Here is a 23132-nt window from a genome sequence, read left to right on the forward strand (position 1 = left end):
TCTAGCAAGTTTCACCCACAAGCTCACAAGTTGCTCCCTAAACTTTGAAGCTTTACTGTCTATGTGCTGGTTTTACATTTAGAAAAGACATATGACATATCTCTGCAAGAAAGTAAATCTGTCCACCATTTCCCAGTTACTTTCACAAACCTTTTAACACTATTTCACCAGTTCATATTTAATTGTATCTATTTAAGGTTTTACACTAATCTTAATTGCAGTTCTGTGTAGAATTAAAAGCCCTTGAAAGTCTTACAGGCTTCCTGAACCCTGTAGACGTGCTCCACTGAAGCAGTTGATTTAAACTGCTTTGCAAGAGCACATCACCGGTAAAGGTGTTTGTGTGAAGAGGCCTCCTCGCATTCATTTGCCTCATTCACATCTCCCAGCCCCCTGCTTTTCAGTGTTTAAGGTTACCACCACTCTGCTTTCATGGAGGTGCATATGATGGTTCAGTTTTTCTTTAACCGCTATATTCAGCTCCTAATGAGCTCATTCCCTTTGCTTTCATTGCCCCCAACTCCCAAAGCTTTCTCTCAGAAAGTATCCAAATTACCCTTGTGGAGGCATTTTTATGAATGCAAGGTACAATAGAGGTTCAGCTAAGATGATAGCAAAAAGAGTAGCGGGTGTTTTAAAGCTCAGCGTTCTGCCAGTTAGACTTTTAATGTGACAAGACATCAGAGTCGATATTTGAAGGTTAAATCAAAGTGCGGAAGGATAAGGTACAAAAGAATGCAAAATTATACCTCATTGAATGGCAGCTCAAACTGCATTGAAAAGGTAAATGGGGAAGAGCAGCAGCAGTGTGTTGGACCGTACCCAGAGACAAGTTTAACTGCAGGAATTTGACTCCCACTGTGTCGAGACGGGTAGGTTGTGTGGCAGGACCCGACAGCATGAGATGAAGCAGGCATTCAACAAAAAGTATTTAATAACAAGAAAAACTGAAAGCGCTGCAGCATTGGCAGGTAATCCGTGTAGCGAAAAGAAAATCACAAGGCTGTATGAACAAGACGAGACATGACATGACAAACATGACAGGTCAATAAAAGCATGGCATGTGACAAAAATAATGACAGAGAACAAAGAGAAAGGCAGGACTATATGTACACACATGGGCAGAGGGAAGACGAGACACAGGTAAAACCAATCAGGGCGACACAAAACACAGGGAGTAACGCAAAACAGGAAACTCAGGAACTTCACGAAGTAAACAGGAAACTCAAAACATGTTCATAGTACAGTGACACACCTCATGACACGATGAAGAGAGGTGAGAGACTTTACTCTTCCAAAATGGAAGCATTTTGGAACCATAACAGTTTTTGGTTTATACTGTATGTGTACAACTGTAGATACTAAAAAAAAAAGAAAAAGAAACTTCATCAGCTTAGTGTAACCAGGTAACTTAGTGTAGGAAATGTAAAGACATCAACATCTGTTATGAGATTCATTTATGATTTGATAATTCTGGTTTTACACCGAATTACACGCTGACTATAATGTTTGTGAGCTTCAGAGGTGCTTTCCACACTACAGGAAACACTTCTCTCAGGTCTGAAATCCCCAGGGATTAATGACGATAAGAAAAAAATATCAAATTACACCAGCTTTATCCTTTAAGACCAGAGGAAGCTTCTCCTTTTAAGCAGTGATCCAGGTTCTACTATGTACAGAGAGGGTAGCCTGTACACTATGAATTATACAACAGACCCCTGTGACAGGGCCGTATAAGACTCATCAAAGTCAGTCACGTCTGACAGGTGTGTTGGTCGGAGGAGTCCTGTGAGATCTGGATCTTCCCAGTGTCTCTATTGTTGATGGATGAATGGTGGCGTCTGTTCCCTGAACGTCCCCAGTCCCTCAGTGGCTGGTTGTGTTCGTGGTACTGGAGATTTTGTCTCTAAATTCAATAACTGCTCCTACATGCATTAATCAACCCTCCCTCCTCTCTTCCTCTACACCTCTTTCTTTTTTCAGTCTTTGCTGCAACACAATTTAGTCCACTTAGCCTGCCAACCTCATGGCTTGCCTCACTATGTTTGTGAGTTTGTGTAGCCCTCTCTCCTCTTCCTCTCTATATATTTTGACTCAGCTCTTTATTGCCTCACTTTTCTCTTTAATTGACTCCATTGACTGTTTTGTTGTAAGCTTTTATCCTGGTCGACTGTGCAGCTAACTGGACTGAAACCACAAAAAAAAAAAAAAAAAAAAAAGCTCATAGTGTGTTGTTTTTCTTCTCCAGGTAATAAAACACTTTTATGATCCATATTCAGTTATTAACAATCGTCAGAAGCGCACACTGAGAGGTAAAGCAGAAAAGCTCGGTCACCGATTGCACAGCTAACAAGGATTAATGTGGAAGAAACAACAGAAGGTCGAACCAGATAAAAGAAAACAATGGAACAAGAGAATTACCCTGAGGGGGACAAAAAAAAAAAAAGTCAAAGCCTTAAAACACATTTTCACCACACACCCTCACATTTCAGTGTCAGCTGCTTTTAGTTGCAGTCAGTTCCAGTGGTTTCATATGTTTCTTGGAGTCAGCACTGCATTATTTTACACAGTGTAGCATTCAATGAATCGCAGTGTCAGTCAGTATAAGTAAGGCACACTGATGGACAACAGACACAAGGGAGATCGAGTCAGATAATAGAGTCAGAAAGGCAAGAAAAAAAAGTTAATGGGAGCGAGAGGCAGAAGTGTGTGTGTGTTATTTGTCTGCAGCAGTGAACAGATTGCAGGAATAATGCAAGTTTAAAGGAAGATTAGATTTCAGTTATCTTGAAACCTGTCACTATTAGGCTTTATTTCTTTTACAAGGGACAAAAGGGCGAGGTTACATGGGTTACCTCTTCAAAACCTGGGGTGGCTTCCTGTGAGAACATGGCTCTACAACACGTCTCAGTGTGTTTTGTGTATTTTGCAGTATGATTATTTTTTGTTATACTACTTTCCTGAGCCTCAGATGTTCATGTATCAGACTTGGACTTTATTCATCCACAAGGGAAATTGCTTGCTCAGTTGCATATAAAACAACACTCTTGAGAATCACTAGTAAAAAAAAAAAAAGTAGGTGAAGCGCTACTTAAAAAAAAAAAAAAAAAATAGCCAGCTACTTTTCAATTAAAATTGATTAATGTGCAATGTCCTTTTTAAAACAAATAAAAAATGTACATGAAATAGAGACAGAAGTAAATATATATTACATACATGGAGTTATCTGTTACAGAATAGTCCTGTATTATTCACTGCGGAAGCGGAGTTTCATCAGTTTGTTGGAGAATGAACTCTGCTGCCCCTCTGTAGTCCAGTGAAGTGGATGTGACAGATTGGCCATGATGGAGAGCAGTTTGTCCAGTGTCCTCCTGTCCCTCACTGACACAAATTATTGCAGCTCTCTGTCAATCATGTGTCCAGTCTCTCTGATCAATTTGTCAATCCGTCTTTTTTGCTGGTACTGCTCCTCCAACAAACTACAGTAGAGTAAAGGGCTCTCGCATCAACAGACTGGTAGAAAGTCTCCAGCAACTTGCTGCATACATTAAAAGACTAAAAGAGTCTACTGAGGACCTTCTTGTACACAGCACCACTGTTGTCCCTCCAGTCCAGTCTGCTGTCCACATGCATGTCCAGGCTGTCCACTGTTTCCACCTCCAGGACCTGGATTCTGTTTGATTTCAGCTAATTGGATCAGTGGCAGATATTTTTTATGTGTAACATTGCTGTTTAAACAGCACATAAACAGTTTCATCATGGTAACTGGACAACAAACATTAGCTATGCTGCGTTTGCTAGCTGGTATGGTCTCCTCTATCACAAAGCCAAACAGTAGGTACAATACTACTTACAGCATTCAGTTGAGTTTTCATCCTTGTTGCGTGACCATGGTTGACTAGCTTTAAACTGCATATAAGGCCCGCTGCCTTTTTCTCATGTCATCAGCTAAATTTAAAGTGTTCTCCCACAGCTGAGGTCTTTCCTTCAGCAGCCAAAGTGAACTGAAGCGTGACGTCTGCCGCTCTGCTGTGAGTGAGAGGGATGTCAGACGTTCAAGGCTGAAATGGTTTTAAACCTGGTTTTAAAAGTGTAATTATGAAGTATAAAAAAAAAGGTGTAAGTCGGTGCTGAAAAAATATATTTGGAAAAAAAAGCTCAACTTACAACTAGACTGTTCTGTGATTTTATAAATGTAGGTGTATGCTCACTTCCTTTCATATAACTGTATAACTGGGGAGATCTCTGCAAGACCCCATCCCAAAATCAGTTTTTAGTTTATTTAATGAGCCTACAGTTATCTATAATGTGACCTGTGATGTTTTGTCTTTGTTGTTGGAGGACGTTTTGCACGCATACATTTCCCTGACTGCATCTTTGGCATGGACAGATATTATTATACAGTATTGTTATTTAGGTCACACAAAGGGAAACAGGACAAGTTATTATTAGTCTGGGCTATTATACATTTTTATGTCAACCCCAGATGTTCCCCTGTTACTCTTTGTGTTTTATAGGCAATTGTTTTTGCATAACGTTACTATTTAAACAGAATTTAAGAGGCAGCGTGTTGTTGCTCTATCATGCCTATGTGTTTGGTTGATATAACACCATGTACAGATGTCAGGATTGACACGGACCCCTTATTGTGCGTTCTCTGCTTGTACTATGTTTTTCATTTTTTAAAAGCGCTGGAGCTTGATTCTCCTTACAGTAGAACTGGAACCACTACATCATGACAAACTGATTCTGTAAAGTCAGACAGATTGGGATTCCAGTGCATCCCTGTGTCTTTTTATTGTACATTTGTACATATGCAAGTCTTGTACATGCTTTGCTTATACTATTTTATTTTATTTTATCTGAAAGAGCTATCTTGACCAAGCAATATATTGGGTGGTTTATACTTCTGCGTTAAGTTGATGTAGAAGGTACAGCAACAATGCAGACTCTACATAGAGCCTTGGGCCATAATTGACTGATTTTTGACACTAGACGGTCTGCCACTGTAGAAGCTCCAGGGCTGCGAGCAGCTCAGAAACAGAGCAAAGTTTTGGCCTACTCCCATAAGAGACTGATCTCTGAAAGGCAGAGATTTTTCTCCATTTTTTTCAATCAGACAAATCAAATGTGTTGTTACATGATCGTTAATGGAAGCATTGATGGAAATGGAAGCGTTAATGGAAATCACACCAGGGAGTCTTGATGTGAACTGTGAATGCGTGGCTGCCTTTATATACAGCTTGTATAGAGATATGGCACACTTTTTTATCAATCATGGCAGCACACTAGCAATGCTATGAGATCCTCGAGCTGCTCCGCATCCATGTAGAAGTGGAGATTCGGCACACCTAAATGTGTAATGATGACGTTGTTGATGTGATGACGTATGAGAGGGAGGAAAAAAACGGGCACACAGCTCTCACAGCGGGAGGTCAGAACCAGGACTGCCGGCAATGTAAAAGCAACAAAGTATTTTTTGATCTGAAAGGGGCATTAGACATAATTTCTGTGAAAGTTTCAGTTGCCATTGCGGGCAACTGGCGAGCACACAGGAATAAATGACTCTCACCGACGTAGGCTACTTGCGTACGTTATGGCGTAAAGGTCCTATAGTAATATAACAGCGCCTTAAGTCTAACTCTAAGTCTTGAATATACCACAGCAATATGTGAGCAGATTACAGATTAAACCAGATCCTTGAGGGCGGCACTATTGTCAAAATATCTGAGCCTAAAACGTTTATGTAGCCTCATTCTACGACAACAATGACGGACGGACTAAAATGAGTCTTTACTGCTTCCATTCCTCCTTCGGGTATTTCCTTCTTTTTAAAATTCATATCGTACCTTTCTCACCTCCCCATGCAAATCTGACGTAAAGGAAAAAAGCCTCATCAGTGCTCAGACACATTCCTGCAAGTGTGGATGTGCCCTGGGGCGAATAAGGAGAATGCCCACAGAAAGACAAGATGCAAACACTGATAAAGGGAATAATCTGCAAGGCCGATGGAAATGCAAGAAGCAGAATGAATTTAGTGGTCCTCAGCGGAGTTCATGAGCAGAGGAAAAAAAATAAATTCTTGTGGAATAAGAAAGAGGCAGTAGTTGTTATTCCACGTGATGACAGCCACCTGGAGGTCATTACAATGTGTTCAATAGTCCATTGAGATAAACAATCAAGGCAACAAAGCCTAAAAGAATACAGAATGAGTTGTGCTGCAATAAGACAGAATTTATCCTTGGAAATATTTCAGCTGGTGTCGTGTTATCATGACATCAGTGGCAGCTGACATTCCAATTGTGTCTTCTTGATGAGCCAGTGCCAACTTTATGCCCCCCTCAGGGATTCACTTCCAATACTGCCATTTATCATTGAATGAAAATGTCATATCTAAGCAGTTTTGGATGATATAAAGGGATGTCTCCTACTTTTCTTACTATGCTGATGGTAGTATTATATGCAATGATGTGCGCGAGCCAGTAATTCAGGTCTGCAAGTGCCCCATAAATAGTAGTGTGTCTAAAGAGATTTGTTGTTGCTTTATCAGGGAATGTATGAATAAACAAGCCTGCAGTCCCACAGCACATCAGCGGCATTATGAAATGTTCATTGCAGCCATTCACGCTAATTTTACCAGGCAATTTGGCCTATTTAAAACAGCAGCAAGCGTCTCAGAGATGGACGTTTAATACGCATAATAACATCTGGGAGCTGCACGGTACAACCACAGGCTCCTTTGTTTTTCATTATGAATGCTTTACCATTTGAATTGCCTGATGTCAGGAACTGCCACTGGGGCTGTGATTTCTAACTTTAATTTACAATTCATCCCTATAAATCATACCGATTTGTCTTTTCTAATTTATGTCTTTGAACTCAGGGCCTCCACACAAGCTTCTTCAATCAATACTTTTTTATTGACGACCATCTAGATAACACTGTGTAACATGGCTTCACTCATACTGGCAAACGTATAGAACTGTAGCCCAACTCAGCTGCTCCCCTCTGTTTTATGGATCGGTTTTTAGCATATTTTAGCCATTCGTTTTGGTTTCATAACATGAGGCTTTGCTGTTTTGGTTCAGTCTCACCACTGCCATCAAACATCGGTTGTGGCACGTTGCAAGAACAAGATATTTGTCTCAAGGGGAGGCTGGAGGCCAAAGGATTAAATCAGGTTTCAAGAATACAGCCCGAACTGATTCATGTTTGCTTTTGTCAGTCAAAACAACTCGTCAATCCTTTGTGAAACCATCATGACACAAGAAAAGCTGTCAATACTCAACAAATTTTTTTTTTTCCCAAACTTCTGGTTCTATGTTTTGAATGTGTTCCTTTTTTAGAGTCTACATTTTCTCTTCCAATTCACTCTTAAAATAATGAGCTTTTGTGTGAATTACCTCATTCGCACATTTGCAATTTGGAGTAAATCAAATAGCCACTAAACCAAAGAGCAATAGAAAGTTGCTGCTTTAAATGAAGGGCTTCTTCTTCTTCTCTTTGGAAAAATACATATTCTCGTTCTCAAAATGCTGCAGTCAGCAGGTTATTGTAGAAGCCATCAATTAATTTGCCCAAGGATAGATGCAAATTATTGCTGAGCTAATGAAGGAACCCCCCCCTCACTTTTATTTTATACTCCCAATTTAAATAAATGAGGTATCCCTTAAGCCCAGAGAGCAACGTGGAGGGACAGCAGCAAAACGAGAAGGGAGGGGTGAGGACAGGAGGAAGAATCAGGAAGGCTGAGTAGGAAAAGTAGATGCATTGGCGAGAACGTACGAGAGAATTGAAGGACGTCAGGAGGTTGTAAGAGGGGGAATAAAAGTAGGAACTGGGGAAATGAACCGAAGTGGAGCAGGAAGGAGTGGGGGTATATAGTGTTTGAGGGGATGGGAGGGGGTTCCACAATGAGAGATGAGAGACGGAGATGAAGACCTGTATATGGGAAACGGGTATTTCCCAGTTCCCATGGTTACACTAGAGTGACCCCCCCCACACACACACACACACGCACACACACACCGAAACCCCAACCCCCAGCTCACACCTCCTTCTGCTGCTCCCATTTTCACACACAGCTGGATCACATCCCTCACTACAACATGCTAAGCACACATATACGGAACACATGTGGTGCAGTGTGTGTCGTTGATAGATGGTGATGGTCTCTGCATATTTTATACAACTGTTATTACAAAGACTCATGGGGGGGAAGGGGGGGTTACAGAGAGAGAGATGGACGTTTTTTTGAAATTCGGCAGTAATGAATTCATATCTCGGCTCGCTCACATTTTCCATTTTATATTACGCTCTTACTCCAGTACTGCTCTGCTGCCTCTGTCCTTTGACTGAGCAACTTTTCAATAACATCATCTTCAGACACTTTTTCATGCAGGAATATTTGTCAGATCTCACAGTATGTGTAAGTTTTATATGAAGTTGAATTTTCTGTCGGAAATCTTTTTATAAATATTTTTTTTTATAATTCAAAGCATTTATTTAACAAAATCCAAAGTTAATATCTTTCATTTCATTGCACTGATGAAAGTAACTCCGCTTAATGTATGAGTGCTGCTGGCTTCATTTCTTCCTGCATGCATCTTGGGTGATTTGGTGCTAGAAATACAACAAAGCACATACCCGGCAGGATATATTGATTGTCTTTTAATCAAGACGTTTTATCTTCATCCAGGTGCCTTTTGAGTATTTTTGATTTATGGTCCGTCGATAACGCGCCACTCTACACCCAGCAGAGTCAGTTTTAGCCCTGTGGTATTTCAATTCATTTACCTGTCCAGTGAAGTATCATTTATTCTTCCCAGTGAAGGATTTACGGGCTTTTTTCTCGAGAGCCTCTTTAAGAATCCCTCGACATCCACTGGATAGTCTGCCAAGAAACTTGTTTCAGACTTTGCATGAATGGTTGCGTAGGATGGAGAATTTCCAAATAATTAATTCACTGTTTCTAGTACAACATGTAAAGCAACATGAAGCAGGAGGAGTTCAATGGGCTTTGGAGTCGGTTTAATGGTGAATATTGAGAGGAGGATTATTCTAAACAGAAAGAGGCAGCAGGTACACCGATCAGGCATAACATTATGACCACACTCAGAATATTGTGTAGGTCTTTCTTGTGCCTCCAAAATAGTTGTAGGAGTGTCACTGCAATGGGGTGAGGGTGCCTCGTCTGGTCTATGGTGGGTGGTACATGTCTAAGTAACACTGAGCTAGGTTCTATATTTTTAAATATTGATAATTTAACGCAATTTATTTTTACATTGAAATCCTAAAGTAGTTCTACAAACACATAATTGCACTTGTAGTGGATTTTAATCATATAAATGTGTCTTGCGTGAGTTTCCACCCTCAATATGATTATTTAAAAAAGCTTTGTGACTAAAATCTTTTCTCAAAATGTTTACTCCACTGTAGAAGGCATAAAAATACTAAAGGAAAAGGTTGAAGAAGCAGGAAAATACAGAAATCAATAAAACGTTTTACGAATGTTGAACCAGGCTCCACACGTCTTTACAACATGCTGATATTCGGCCACTCGTCCAATCAAACAGGGGCATGAAGTCAATAGCGTCATATAAACACACACACACACGTACACTGCATGCAGTATGGTGCAGGGTTTATAGGTGCAAGAAGAAGCACTATTAGAGATGCTCTTGCTGACACAACTCCCATTTACACACTTGCTGAACAACTGCTGGCAGAGCAAATGCATTATGTCATATACTGTATAGGGAGAGCTCAAGGCGGTTCTTAAATGATAGAAAGTGATGAAGTGAAGACCGCTGACAGCGTGTTTTGTCAGTGAAATCCTTTTGCTCTCTCAATTTATAGATATTATTACCCACATTTAAGAAAAAAAAAAAAGTGACATTAATTCTACGCAGTTAAACAGGATGGACATCTGTAACTACAAATCCATCTGCTCCTGACAGCTACTGAGTTGATTAGATTGTTCTGATTAATGCTAATCAGTGGAGGTTCTGAGCGAAGTGTGAAAACCTTGTTGCCTTCGATCAGTCATGGGCATGCAGATAATCACCCAAGCCTATTAGTAAATGAACAGTCTTGTACATCAAATATTATGACACGGACAGTGTTTTATGTTTCTCTCTATTAGATTCCAAGAAAGTGATACGACACATAATGTTTAATGGATTTGTGATTTGAGAGAAGCTGTTGACAAAGACAGATAGATAGAGGGAACAGTAGAGGAGAATGTGTTCAATTCCTCAAAGTAGCCACCCTTTCGCCTTTCTTGACAGCGTTGCAAACCCTTCTCTCAGTGAGCTTCATGATGTAGTCAAATGGTTTTGACTTCACAGGTGTGCCTTGTCAGGGTTCATTTGTGGAGTTTCTTGCTTAATGGGGTTGGAGCCAAAAGTTGTGTTGTGCAGAGGTCAGGTTGGTACACAGCTGACAGTCCCATTTGGCAATTGTAATGGCAAGAACCAATCAGCTAAGTAAAGAGAAACGACAGTCCTGAAGGTCAGTCAGTCTGGAAAATTGCAAAAACTGCAAAACCGACAAACGCTACGACGAAACTGGGTCGTGTGAGGACCGCCCCAGGAAAGGGAAACCAAGAGTCACCTCTGCTGCTGAGCTGCTAAGAAACTAGTACTAAGGAAAAACAACAATTGGAAATGATATGTTTGGGCCAAGAAACACAAGGAATGGACATTAGACCTGTGGAAATCCATGCTTTGGTCTGATGAGTCCAAATCTGAGATCATTGGTTCTATCCGCCGTGTCTTTGTGCAACACAGAAAAGGTGAATGGATGGGGTCTACATGCATGGTTCCTACCGTGGAGCATGGAGAAGGAGCTTTACTGGTGACACTGCTGGGGATTTATTCAAAATTGAAGGCACACTGAACCAGCATGGCTACCACAGCATCCTGCAGCGACACCATCATTTATTTTTCAACAGGACCCCAAACACACCTCCAGGCTGTGAAAGGCCTATTAAAACTAGAAGGAGAGTGATGGAGTGCTGATGACCTGACCTCCACAGTCACCTGACCTTAAACCCAGTCCAGATTGGTTGGGATGAGATGGAGCACAGAGTGAAGGCAAAAGGGCCAACAAGTGCTCAGCATCTCTAGGAACTCCTTCAGGTCTGTTGGAAAACCATTTCAAGTGACTACCTCATGAAACTCATTGAGGGAATGCCAAGAGTGTGCAAAGCAGCAATGAAAGCAAAGGGTGGCATTTGTGAAGACTCGTTGTGTTCATTCATAGATTTGATGCATTTAATGAGACTCTACAATGTAAATAGTGATGACTTCTTCCAAACTTCTTACTTGTAGTGTATAAACTGTACTCAAGTCCAAGATACTTAAAGGACTCCACTATCTCAACAGTTTCATTACTGGTGCAGGTTCAGGGTTGCTTTCATGCATAACAACATCAATCAGAATATAACTTTATTGTTATGTCCGGAGGGGTTTTAACAGATTTGCTGGAAATGAAACAGAATAAATTGTACTTTGTTTAACCATTTTAATTACGACTTTGCATTTCTTCAATTAAAGAAAAAGACCAAGATAACCATTTTAATTTGGGTTTGTGAGGCAAACACAAACAGAAAGGATTTATTTATCCAAAACGAGTGAAACAATCAGATCAAGTGTTTACATGGTTGATTACCAAGGGGTTTATATCACGTCTCTCCATCTCCATGAAAACATCCTCTGAACAGGCCCGTCAGTTCTGATTGTGGTGGTTACTTTTTTTTTCTTTCTTTTTTTTTTGCAATATAAGTACAATACAAGTGTTTATGTAATTGCAGCAGTTGTCCTTAAAGGTCAAGCAGCAGAAAAGCTCAATTGTGAAACTGTGTTGTGTTTTCAAGGCAACCATCTGAAAACCTTCTCAATTAAAATCTTTATAATAATCATATACCCACCTGTGATGCTCAAAGACTTTTATTCATCCCATAATGTTTAGATATTTATATCTGCATTGTAAAGAATTAACATCTTTATTTTAGTTAGATCAGTGTTTATTTAGCACCAAGAACATCTAAATAATTTTTAAACTGTTTTACAGAACCTAAAATGTGATCGTAGCAATGAAGAACTAACTAAACTTAAAGGAGAATAAGATTGTTTAAAACTTCCAAATGTGCTTTCAAGAGGATGAGAATCCTCGAATGCCAGTTTTTATATTCGAGTGTTGTCTGCGTTGTGTCCGTCTCACTTTGTCTTTGACTTTACAAAGAAGACTTAAAGTGCAGCTTGTTGGTCTTTGTCAGAATCGGTAAATACTGACGGGCGTGAATTCTAATTCACGAGCTAAAAAAGAAAATGCCGCCTGACATTTTATTTCAGGAAATTAGCAATTAGCAAACATTGTGTCGTAGTGACATAATGAATGATGAGAATTCATATCAGCCTTTTGACTAATGCCGCGCTCTAATTCAGTAAATTAGCAATATTTACTGAAAGGATTAAATGAACTGTTTAGTCTTGATGAAACACCACTGAAAACGTCAAGAATACGGCTTTAAATGTTACTATTAGAGACAGAAATCCCTGCTTTTTAAAGGGCTGGTATTCATTTGTATGCTAATAAACTTGAATTTTATTATTTGTGAAGGTAAAGACGTAATAAAATGTAGAGTTAACTGTAGAGGTGTTGTGGAGCAACTGTTCATGAACAAAAAAGGAGAAGCTTAACGGAAAAATTACTTTAACAGAATAGTTTATTATTGTATTTATTAATCAGAGTTAAATGAGATGATTGACTCTTTTAGAAGGAATATTAATCCATAGCTAGTTTTTCTGAGGAGTTTGTGTCCTGTAGCTGCTTGATCACCAGAAACACTCATTCAGATTTTCTGGAGTTTCTGCTTGTTGCCTGGGAACCTCACAGTAGCAACAAGAGGTCAAGTTAGCTGTTTCCATTTTTAATGCTAAGCTAACAGTCTCTAGACTCCACCGTCATACACCAGTCAGCCACAACATTAAAACCACTCTCAGAAGAAGTAAATAACGTTGACCATCTTGTGACAATTCAATGTTCTGCTGGGAAACTTTTGGACCTGACATTCATGTGTATGTTGTTTAGACATGTACCACCCACCTCAACCAGACCAGACCCCACCCCCAACCCCATTGTCTGATGAGTCACAACTGTTTTGGAGGCACAGAGGAGATCTACACAGTATTAGGAAGGTGGTCGTAATGTTTTGCCTGATTGGTGTATTTAACTGAGACATCTTAATGTGCTTTCAATCAATCTTCAATCAGTCAAGTGTTTTCACCTAAACTGGTCCTTGAAGTGCAGGAACGGAAGCATTAGCTAAATCTAATATTGTTCACGCATAATTAACCTAATTCATCCAATTTGAGGAAAAGAGACGAGAACAGGATTAGCGCCGTCTAATCTGATCACTTCAGTTTTGCTCTGTTACATTCATTCGATCATTCTCAATTGAATTTCCAGGTGTTATGAGGTTTACCTGGACTGTTATGCAACATGGAAACAGGTTTAATACTGACCGTTAACATGGAGCTAGCAGGTCAGAGGGAACTGAACTGGAGCTAGAGGCTCCTGATTTATCACCTCTGCAGAGCCACAGACCCGGAGAAGAGCAGATGTAATCATGGCAATTCGGTCAGGGAAGCAGGATGGTTAATGGAGTGGTAGTGATTACATTAACAGAGGCTGCTGGGCAATGTAGTGTTTCTAATTGAGTTGGTAGGATGGCTGCGCGTATCTGTGTGTGTCTCACATCGGCACATCGGTACACTGTGGAGGCGTTATAATTCTCTCAAGTTTTATCACTGTCATGGGTGCTTCATGCCTACATGCCCATGCAATCATTGGTTCATAAATCTCTCTCACACACACACACATATAACACACATTTTACTGAGGACCAGCCAGGTGTTCGTTCATGCAGTTTAATGCCGGCCTATATAAACAGTGATCGAGAGATAAACAGTCATTACATGCCAATAAAACAGACAATCAGCGCACACAAGCACACAAATAGGTGGAGATATGTTGAACAGTTAGCATGCGCACTAGCTGCAGGAGCTCATTTCTACGTGATAGAGGCCTATTTACACTTACAGAACTGTTTCATCATCTGATTTTTAATATCATGATAAGGAATGTTTCTTGTTACTGGGTAAAAACACTGGAAGATGTTTCCAACAGATTAACACTGAAAAAGGAAATAGGATTTAAATCACATCTGTTTTGGAGGAGAGTGAGGAAAGAGTACTTAAATGTTTTGAGTACTGTCAAAAACTGTCACTGGTTTATTTGGTGTTCACAGCTTTTATTATATAGACAGAGTTGCTGTTGATAATATACACCAGTCAGCCATAACATTATGACTCTTGATGTTGTGTCAGAGCATGCCTAATTTTTACATTGATTTGTCTCTCTTTAGTCACTTCTTTCCTACGTACATTGTGTGTTGTCTACTTGTAGTCATGTCACAAAAAACAGTATATAAAGTTGCTGCGTAATGTTGCGACTGGTCGAAGTGGAGCTGGTTTGGTGATTAAATACAACATAAACGCAACATAATCCTATAACTAATGAATCTGAAGAAAGAAAGCTTCAAGCAAATGACCTCAAAGTGTAAAATGATTTGTCCACTAGAATAAAACCCATTGTGTGTGTTCGTAGAAACAGATTAATTGAAAGTGAGCTTGATGAGTTCACACTGACTGCTTTTCTGAAAATGCTGCATAATAGATGAGTAAAACAACAACACAACTGTCTAGTGTGTGTTAGAGAAACCGTGTGTGTATGTGGGCATCAGTGTGTGTGTGTATTTGTAGTTTGCGTGTCTGTGAATGCCTGCGTCTCAGTGAGGCGCTGCTGGAGTTATCTGGGTCATAGTGGATTAATTTTTAATTTTACTGTTCTGAGCTACAGTAACGACGGCACATTAAAAAGCCGAAGATAGCTGCAGCTAATCTCATCTGTTCATAACCAGTGCACAGGCAGCTGCTTTTAGTTCTTGTTAGAAATTTGGATTTAAACCAATAACTGCAAATGATGGCACCAAAAGGAAAAAAAAAAAAAAAGTTAAAGGATAACAAAAGTAATTGCAGTTCCACCCGAGTCTGACGTTAATATCTGTTCCAGATTTTATGAGAAACCATTTTGCTGATGTTCACTCCACAAATGTCAATGTTATTACGGCGCTAGCTTAAAAGCCAGGGGCTGCTGTGGTATTTATCTTTTGGAGCCAATCAAATTATGTAGAAAAGTTTATTGCAATCCATCCTCCCCCAGTCGACTGTTCAGGCGCTGGCTCCTAAAATGACATGCAACACTGTTTTCCAAAAGCGACATCAGTACAGAACTATGACAGCAGCTAATGCAGAAATTAGGATAATGTTTGTGTGAAACATATCTGCAACAACTCAGGCTGGTGCTCTCCTGTAACAATTTCATGGTTACGCGTGGTCCGCTCCAAGCACTTGGTTAAAGTCAGTATAACACAGCAGTTTTGGTTATTTAGTGAAGAAAATCGGTGGCTTAGCACAAAATGCATTAATGTATGCATTAGCAGATTGGAAAGAAAATTAGAAGGAGCTAAGCACTTATGAGAATATGAGTCTGGTAATACAGCATTTGGATTTCATTATGGCGCACTAAGGCTGGGTGTATCAATCTAAATATCGACAGTATCGATATCAATGCCAGTATCGGTATTGGATCGATACTGGCCTGTAGCAAAAGGTTGGATGTAGACAGAGTTTGACACTCTGTCTAAACAGTGACGCTAAGATGATGTTACTCTTCTGTCCATCACTGTATAAACCCCGTCCAAGTGATTTGATTGGGGTTGCGGATCTTCATGGTGCAGTTTAATTTCCCATGGAGCAACACCAGACCAGCTGTCTTTGTTTCACTCTGCTTATAATAAATACAGTAGCTTAAAGTAATGTAAAAACCACCAATATGAAACTGATGTCCTCTTTCTTTCGTTCTTTCTTTCTTTATAGTCCTTGCTGCTGATTCGTCAGGAGATGGTGGTTTCCCAGAAGAAGCTGGGCGAGTTCTGCGAGGCTCTGAAGCAGTACCTGAAGAATGTCTCCGCTCAGCGAGACTGTTTTCAGTAAGTCTCACCGACGCTCTGCATTTTCACAACCGCTCGCCTGCTGCACGGTGCAGCACCACAGCCCTAATCGTTTTCAATATTTAATGTGTACCATTTTCATTGTTGGAACCTCGCTGTTTCTCTCATTTTATTAAGTATTACCTTAAATAATGCCTCACTCTCTGTTGTATGTGCATGCACCGCACCATAAACAGCTCAGCTCAGCCGTGAGTGGGTATTTCATCATTATCGCACCGAACTCTGAAAAACTGCTGTAACTCCCAGGTGGTTTGGATCTGAGAAACACTCACGCTGTGCCGCATGCTCAATGCGCTTCATATTGTACCTGTAATGTAGTCTGATACACACATGCTGTAGCTATTATAAACCTCCTGTGCCTCCCACTCGATGCATCAGGGTTCTGCCAAAACAGTCTAATATCCAAAGAGATTTCTCCAAATCCCAGGCTCAATATTTTGTATGCACAGTCCACAGTCACAGTCTGAAAACGCCTCTGGTAAGACTTAAAGGCTCTGGCTTTACTTTGATTTGTATTACCTTTCTGTCGCCGATTACCGCAACGCAAAGGTCTCTGCAGACGTAGAAGCCTTAACTATGAATTGTACAGAATGCATTTTGCTTAACAGGCAGTAATGTGAGGAAGTTGTTTTAGAGATAATATGCACTGATCAAGCATAAAATTATGACCAACTTTCTAACAGTTGTGACACATCAGAGAATGGACATGGGCCTTCTTAGCGTGTCCTGTGGTGTCTGGCTACAGCATGTTGTTAGTGGGGGTCTTTGGGTCCTATGGATCGTAGGGAATCATCCCACAGATACTTCATCAGTTTGGGATCTAGTCAATTTGGAGGCCAGGTCAACACCTTGTGCTGTTCTTCATGTTTTAGTGTTTCCTAAACCATTTTTGTGTGTGTGTGTCAGGCTGCATCCTGCTGCGGTATGACTGCTGTCATTAAGGAGTGTCATTGCCATGGGGTGGGGGGTCTCTGGTCTGGTCTATGTGGCTGGTACATCATCCTCACGCAATGTCATGTCCGAAAGTTTCCCAGCAGAACATCGTTTTCTCACAAGATGGCCAATCTTATTTACTTCTACAGCCGGTGGTCATAATGTTATGCCTGATCAGTGTACCTTTTTAGTACATATTGCAATAAATTGTCAAATGGAGTGGAAATAAAGTTACGCTTTAGACTTCCCAGAGGGGAGATTTGTTTCCACTTCCACTTCAACACCAAAGAAAATTGGACAAGACAAGTGAGTGCTCAAATCAAATGGATGGTAGACACAGCGGAGAAGAGAGAGAAAAAAAAAGCCTCCTAGTTTGGACACGGTCATTCTAATTGGCCATCAGTTGGCCATTAAACCGAAACAATAAGCTGAAAGAAGCTAAAACGCTCTGCAGAGCTGATCGGTTTTCAGAACTTGGTGGTGATTATCTCCCTTCTGTCATTATGAGTGACCTGTCTCAAATAGATTTAATATAAGTGAACACAACGTAAATAATCCGTTACGCGTACCTGTCTCCTTCACAACCTGAACATCACTCAGCTGTTTTTGAAGTGGATCAGAGGTCATCTCTGCATAAAGAAGAGTTTAATCTCATCTGAAGACTCGGCTCTAGTTTGATCCGTCGCTGCTGTACATCATACGGGACGCACATCTGAGAGAAGTTTTGTGAACTATGTGCAGCAACTATCCCTCAGAGGAGTCATTAAAATAATATGATCGGCACATTTGTAAATCCAACTGGAGCGGGACGTCCTCCAAAAAACGTGGGGAGAGCAAAAATAAGGAGGGTTAACAGACTGTCCTGTGAACGCATTAAAGAAAACACAAAGGAGGTTCACACCAACCAGCGTTTTGAAGTCGGACACAATGAAGCCTGGCGGTGTCGGCGTATTACTATTACTATCATAGTTTTGTAATCATCAGCTTGCCTAGAAAACGCCTGGGAGTGAAGGGGGTAAAACAGGAACAGAGCTTTAGTAGTTTTCCAAAGAAGACTGAAAGATAAATGGTGCAGAACAAAAAAAACATTGTTGAACAATATGTGAGGTGACTTGGTGATTAGACTTAAACCATTAGAGAAAAACAAAATAATAAATCCAGATTTTATCTCTTGTATATTACGCCCATCTCATAGTTCTCGACATTTTGTAACTTCCCAGCAGAACGGTGGCAAAATATCTTGTAATAAAGCGGTACCTCCAGAGAGGAGCTATATCACAGCAAATAATATCCTAAAATCATTTGGGCTGGAAGATGTTGAAAGGTGGAACAGGGCTGCGGGTCTGGAGTTTGAGCACATTGTTTGTCATTGTGTTGCATAATGTCTCAGGTTCACACTAAAATGAAAACCTGGTTGCACTCTATTCTCACAGGATAAGCTGCTATGCTAGGAAACCTGGAGGTGGAAGTCCATACATTTGAGATCCTTGGCTATAAAACGTGTTTGCCAGTAGTGATCTCTCACAGCTGTTCAAGATTTATCTTTTCCTCAAATAGTGTACAGCAGTGGTGGTCCTTCCCTGACCTCCACCCTCGTTCAAAACACCTCTTAATTATGGCCCTGCTGCTATAGAAACCATCACCATGATACAGACATGCAGTTACAGGACATTGCATCATAAACTATCTCATATAGTGAAATGAATGCTTCTCAATTGCTGCCCTGAAAGTTGGGGACACACCTTTTTCCCGGCTGGGTCAGGTTAGCTAACTAGCGCTCTGGGATTAGGCAGCCTTTCCTCATAACATCCAGCTTTTCCTTCAAAGTCTGCCTTGTAAATGTCCTTCTTAGAAGATCTGCAACCAAATCGATAACCTCTCCTCCTTCCGCCATCGTGGGTTCAACAAATAGCTATCAGATAGCACAGCAAATAGTGTAAAGTTACACCGCGGCTGAGAGACAGACTAGCCATGAAATGGAAAAAAAAATAAAATAAATAAGTTATTGGGAATAACTTGATAATGTTAATGGGAAATATCGTAAAATGTAAGTCAGTGATTTTGATGAAGTTTAGGCCAGAAGAGACAAACAAATGCCGAAACATTAGCATCTTCCATTAGTAAAAACCAGTGGAGGACGTCCTCAAATCTAGAGGGAATATAATATTCATGGTTTCAGTCAGGTGTAACACTGTTCTCTGTAGCATTGCTAAAGATTCAGATGCACAAATGCCAACATGTTTTGCTTGCATGTTTAGTCCGTGGCCTAGAATTATCAGGATGCAGCAGCCCCAGAGATTAAATGACTTTAGAAGAGGATGCTGCGTTTGATTATCTGTTACGCTGTCGTCGCTCCGTTCTCAAACAGACTTTCCTTCAAAGTCTGTTGGAGCCGTAGCTTTTACAACAGATAGAAAACGGTACTCCAGTTACACTCAGTCACATCTGCTTCACACTCTGCTCCCAGAGGACACAGAGTATTAAATGTTTGGCCGTGGTCAATAAATAGCGCACACACATTCGGGGAACGGCCCTGCAGGTGAAACACTATCGTCACTCTCACGTTGCTGTTTGTGTTGCGTATTTGTTACTTTATAGTAAATGGAAGCAGCGCAGAGCTTGTCGGAAGCTGAGGTAAATAATGCATAAGGGGAAGGAGAGAGTTTTTTTTGTTGTTGTTGATGTAGGAAGCCTGCTCATTACCTGTGAATACACTCTCCTCTCTGCTGCCCTGATCTTTCTATCTTTTGTACCACTGCTTTGCTTCTCCTCCTCCTCCTCTCTTCATTTCTTCGTTCCAAAAACCTCCCGGTAACTTAAGGTTTATTTAGTTTATGCCTTCCCTGCTCATTATTCTTTTGGGATGCATGTGTGATTACATGCACAAACACTATTATATTCTCTGTGAAAACAAGCAGGTAGCAGCACCTCCCCACCCACCCTGCAAATACAGGAAATTGCATCCGCTATTCGTATTATACATAACCCCTAAAAATTGTGCATGAACTGAGCATTAAGTTTTCATTCATCACTGAAGTAGCTGCACATCATGGGGCACCAGATTATAGTCTACAGTTTAGTTATACAATAAATAAAAAGTATAATTAAAGTTTAATAAATAATATGACTTCACATTTTGAATATTAATTAAAAATAACTTAATTTGTGAATGAATTGTAGTTATTAAACCAGCTAATTAGATTTTTTCATATTTATATTTTATATTGTTTTCTTCCCTTTTGCCTTTCAGGGAATCAGACGCCTCTGACTTCTTTTAAGCAGGTTCCATCACCGATACTAGATTTAGCCAATTAGCTCAATCTTAGCAAGGCGTCACATGCTGTCTTCTGTGACAGATAGTGATGCTGTGAGCATTCATAGCAGCAGCTGGAAGTAGACTTTTATTAACAATAAAATAGTTTGCACCTCTTCTCATGAAATGATTATGACGACGTGATTTATTCTTGATCGTTAAAGTGTATATCATCCCAAAACTTTATCATTTAAACTCTTCCAAACAGTATTTTTACATCATTACTATCTGTGATGGATTTAAATATAACTATAAATACATCAGCGTAACACTTTGATGTGACAGAAAATATTATGGCATGTCTTGACGTCTTTGATGGAGCTCAGGATGAATGTTCTTACTTTATTTAGAGTGTTTTACCAGTGTGCAGTTTAGAAAACCTGTGCATTTAATCTGGATGCAAAATGTATACCAGTCAAAACCCAGTTAACGTAAGGATTATTTTTATTTTGAGTCGCAAATGTCTGTCCTTGCACCAAAGAAAATTGCCATTCGAAAATTGAAATCTTTGAGAACGGAAATTAAAATTGCATTTGAAATAAGAGGTACTCGGAGCAGCATAAATGCGAGAGTAATTTCATGCCACAATAAGTGCCGAAATTGCACTGCTCAGCCTGATCTGCATAAACGTGGCCTCAGCTGCTCCGCTCCGGAGCCAGGAAATTACCAAACGGGTGCATGTGCAAATAATGGACCCAAGCAAATTGGATGGATAACTAGTTTTTAATGTTAGCAATGTTTCTGTTTGCTTTTATCTTGCACCCATAGCCTTATCTTAAACACTGGCTACAGATGAATCTGTCAGAAATATAACAAAAGGTTTGTTTTTTCCCCCAACGTTATTGGGATGGAGCCATGTTTTCAGTGCTTCTGCCCACATGGATTCCTTCGTTCACTTTTTCAAATACTTGACACTTCACTTGACCCAAGAGAAACAATTAGATGAAGTGTTTGTTATTAGGAGCTAATATGTTCCTATTTAACACATGATTTGTTTGAATATTCCTTCCAGCCTGTTCTGACAGAGGAGGTTAAAGGAAGCACTTCTATTCTGATCAGCCTACTATGCTGATTATTAGAAGTATATTGTCTCCATGTAAGCATGCCCAGTGTTGCTGACTAGCCGTAGCTCTTTTTGTGGCGTCTTAATGTCGGTCAGATCTGCATTTTCAGCAAATTAAAACACCCCCAAGTGTCGTTGAGATCGTTCCAACATGTCCACCGCTCCACTTTACCTCTGCTACCAGTAAATGCAGCACTCATTTTGAAGATTGAGTGACACTATTAAGTAAACAATGGACAAAGGTCCCGGGTGGATTATTAGCGGCGGTGTGTCGAAAACATACTTCAGCACATTCATGGCCCTGTGGAGGCAATAAGGTGGAGCCTCTGTTCATTACAGCAAAGTGTAGCCTATAAAACGCCTCCATCACGTCGGCCATTAGTTCTGACCTGCACACGCACTCACCCTTTTCAGTTTTACAGAAGCCATTTCCTCTCTTTTTCCTTTGGTTTTATGTGCTGTCATATCCATTTACTGAAATGTGAGCTATTATCTCATGTCTTTGTTTCGTTGCAAAAATGCACACTTATCGTGACCCGTTTCCTCCCTTTTCTACCTGTAACTCATCCTTTGTACGCTCCGTCTTCCATCTCCTCCCGTTTATATCAACCGTACAACGGCGTCTTTTCTCCTCACCTCTTCCTTCCTCCTTGTGCAAACAGCCTCAACCTTTCCACTCATTCATGTCTTCTCTTTTTTTGTCTCCGCTCTAGTGTGACTGCCGTGCGTCTGCCGGACGGTTTATCCTTCGTCGTCTACGAGTTCTGGGACGGTGAGGAGGAGTGGAAGAGGTGAGTTTTCAATCACGTTCCATTCGTCGGCCCTAACCCACTTTGTTAATATCCCTTTTTGGTTTTCTAAGCCTCTAATGTGCACATTGATCAAATCAGCAGTCACAGTGAAGCATCTGAACAGTAAAGGCTGATGAAGGCCCGCTGCTGAAAAGTGATTCATTCCCTGATCTACTTTAAGCGTATTAAAAGTCATTATGGAGCGAGGCCATTCATATTGTTTCTGAAATGGCTTTGAGTCAGCACTCTAGCTCATCTGAAAGTTTTTTTTTTTTCCCTTGGAGCTGAACATGGCGTTCCTCCCTCCTCCATTTGTTCTTTATCGATTAGTGATCGGCAAATAAAGAGCGCGCTCACTTTTCTTCCATTACTGTCATGGAAAAAAAAAATTCCTCCGTCCACATTTAATTAGCCGCCTTCAGCCATTCCCTCACTCCAGAAGTTGCTGAAGCACTCCAGTTGTGTCAAGTCATCATGATTTAGTAAAGGCACCGGTCATGAGGAGAGGATGCTGATGTAGCTGCCTGCCGATCCGAGTTTGTGCTCCACCACTCCCAGCCATTAATATTTCAGCTCCTACTGTAAAGGCGACGCGGTTTGAGGTCATGCGTGCTTTTATGAGCAAGCGTGTGCTCATTAACACGTGTTGTATGCCGTCTCTCGTCCTCTTGTCTGGTTCTAGGCACCTCCAGTCGGCCCCCAACAAAGCCTTTCAGCATGTGAAGGTGGACACACTGTGCCAGCCGGAGAGCATGTCCTCTGTAGCCGTGCCAGGTCAGTGAAGAAATACAATAATCACAACTGTTTCTGTAGCCGTCTACATCTGTTTACTTGCGATGGGGATTATGCATCTTCTACTGTGCTCATGTGAAACAGGTCCCTCATATTAGGTTT

At 40.6% G+C, this 23132-nt stretch overlaps 1 protein-coding gene across 2 annotated transcripts in view; it reads left to right on the forward strand.

The window, feature by feature from the left end:
• Nucleotides 1-23132, forward strand: part of necab2 (N-terminal EF-hand calcium binding protein 2) — a 129466-nt gene that overhangs the window by 98841 nt on the left and 7493 nt on the right. For both annotated transcript variants that reach the window (XM_047596425.1, XM_047596426.1), the window contains 3 exons: nt 16005-16117; nt 22161-22238; nt 22921-23012. In XM_047596425.1, the coding sequence (XP_047452381.1) occupies nt 16005-16117; nt 22161-22238; nt 22921-23012 (283 nt within the window). The remainder of the gene's footprint in view (nt 1-16004; nt 16118-22160; nt 22239-22920; nt 23013-23132) is intronic.

This window comes from Mugil cephalus, chromosome 10 (genome assembly GCF_022458985.1).
Source record: "Mugil cephalus isolate CIBA_MC_2020 chromosome 10, CIBA_Mcephalus_1.1, whole genome shotgun sequence".
NCBI lineage: Eukaryota > Metazoa > Chordata > Actinopteri > Mugiliformes > Mugilidae > Mugil > Mugil cephalus.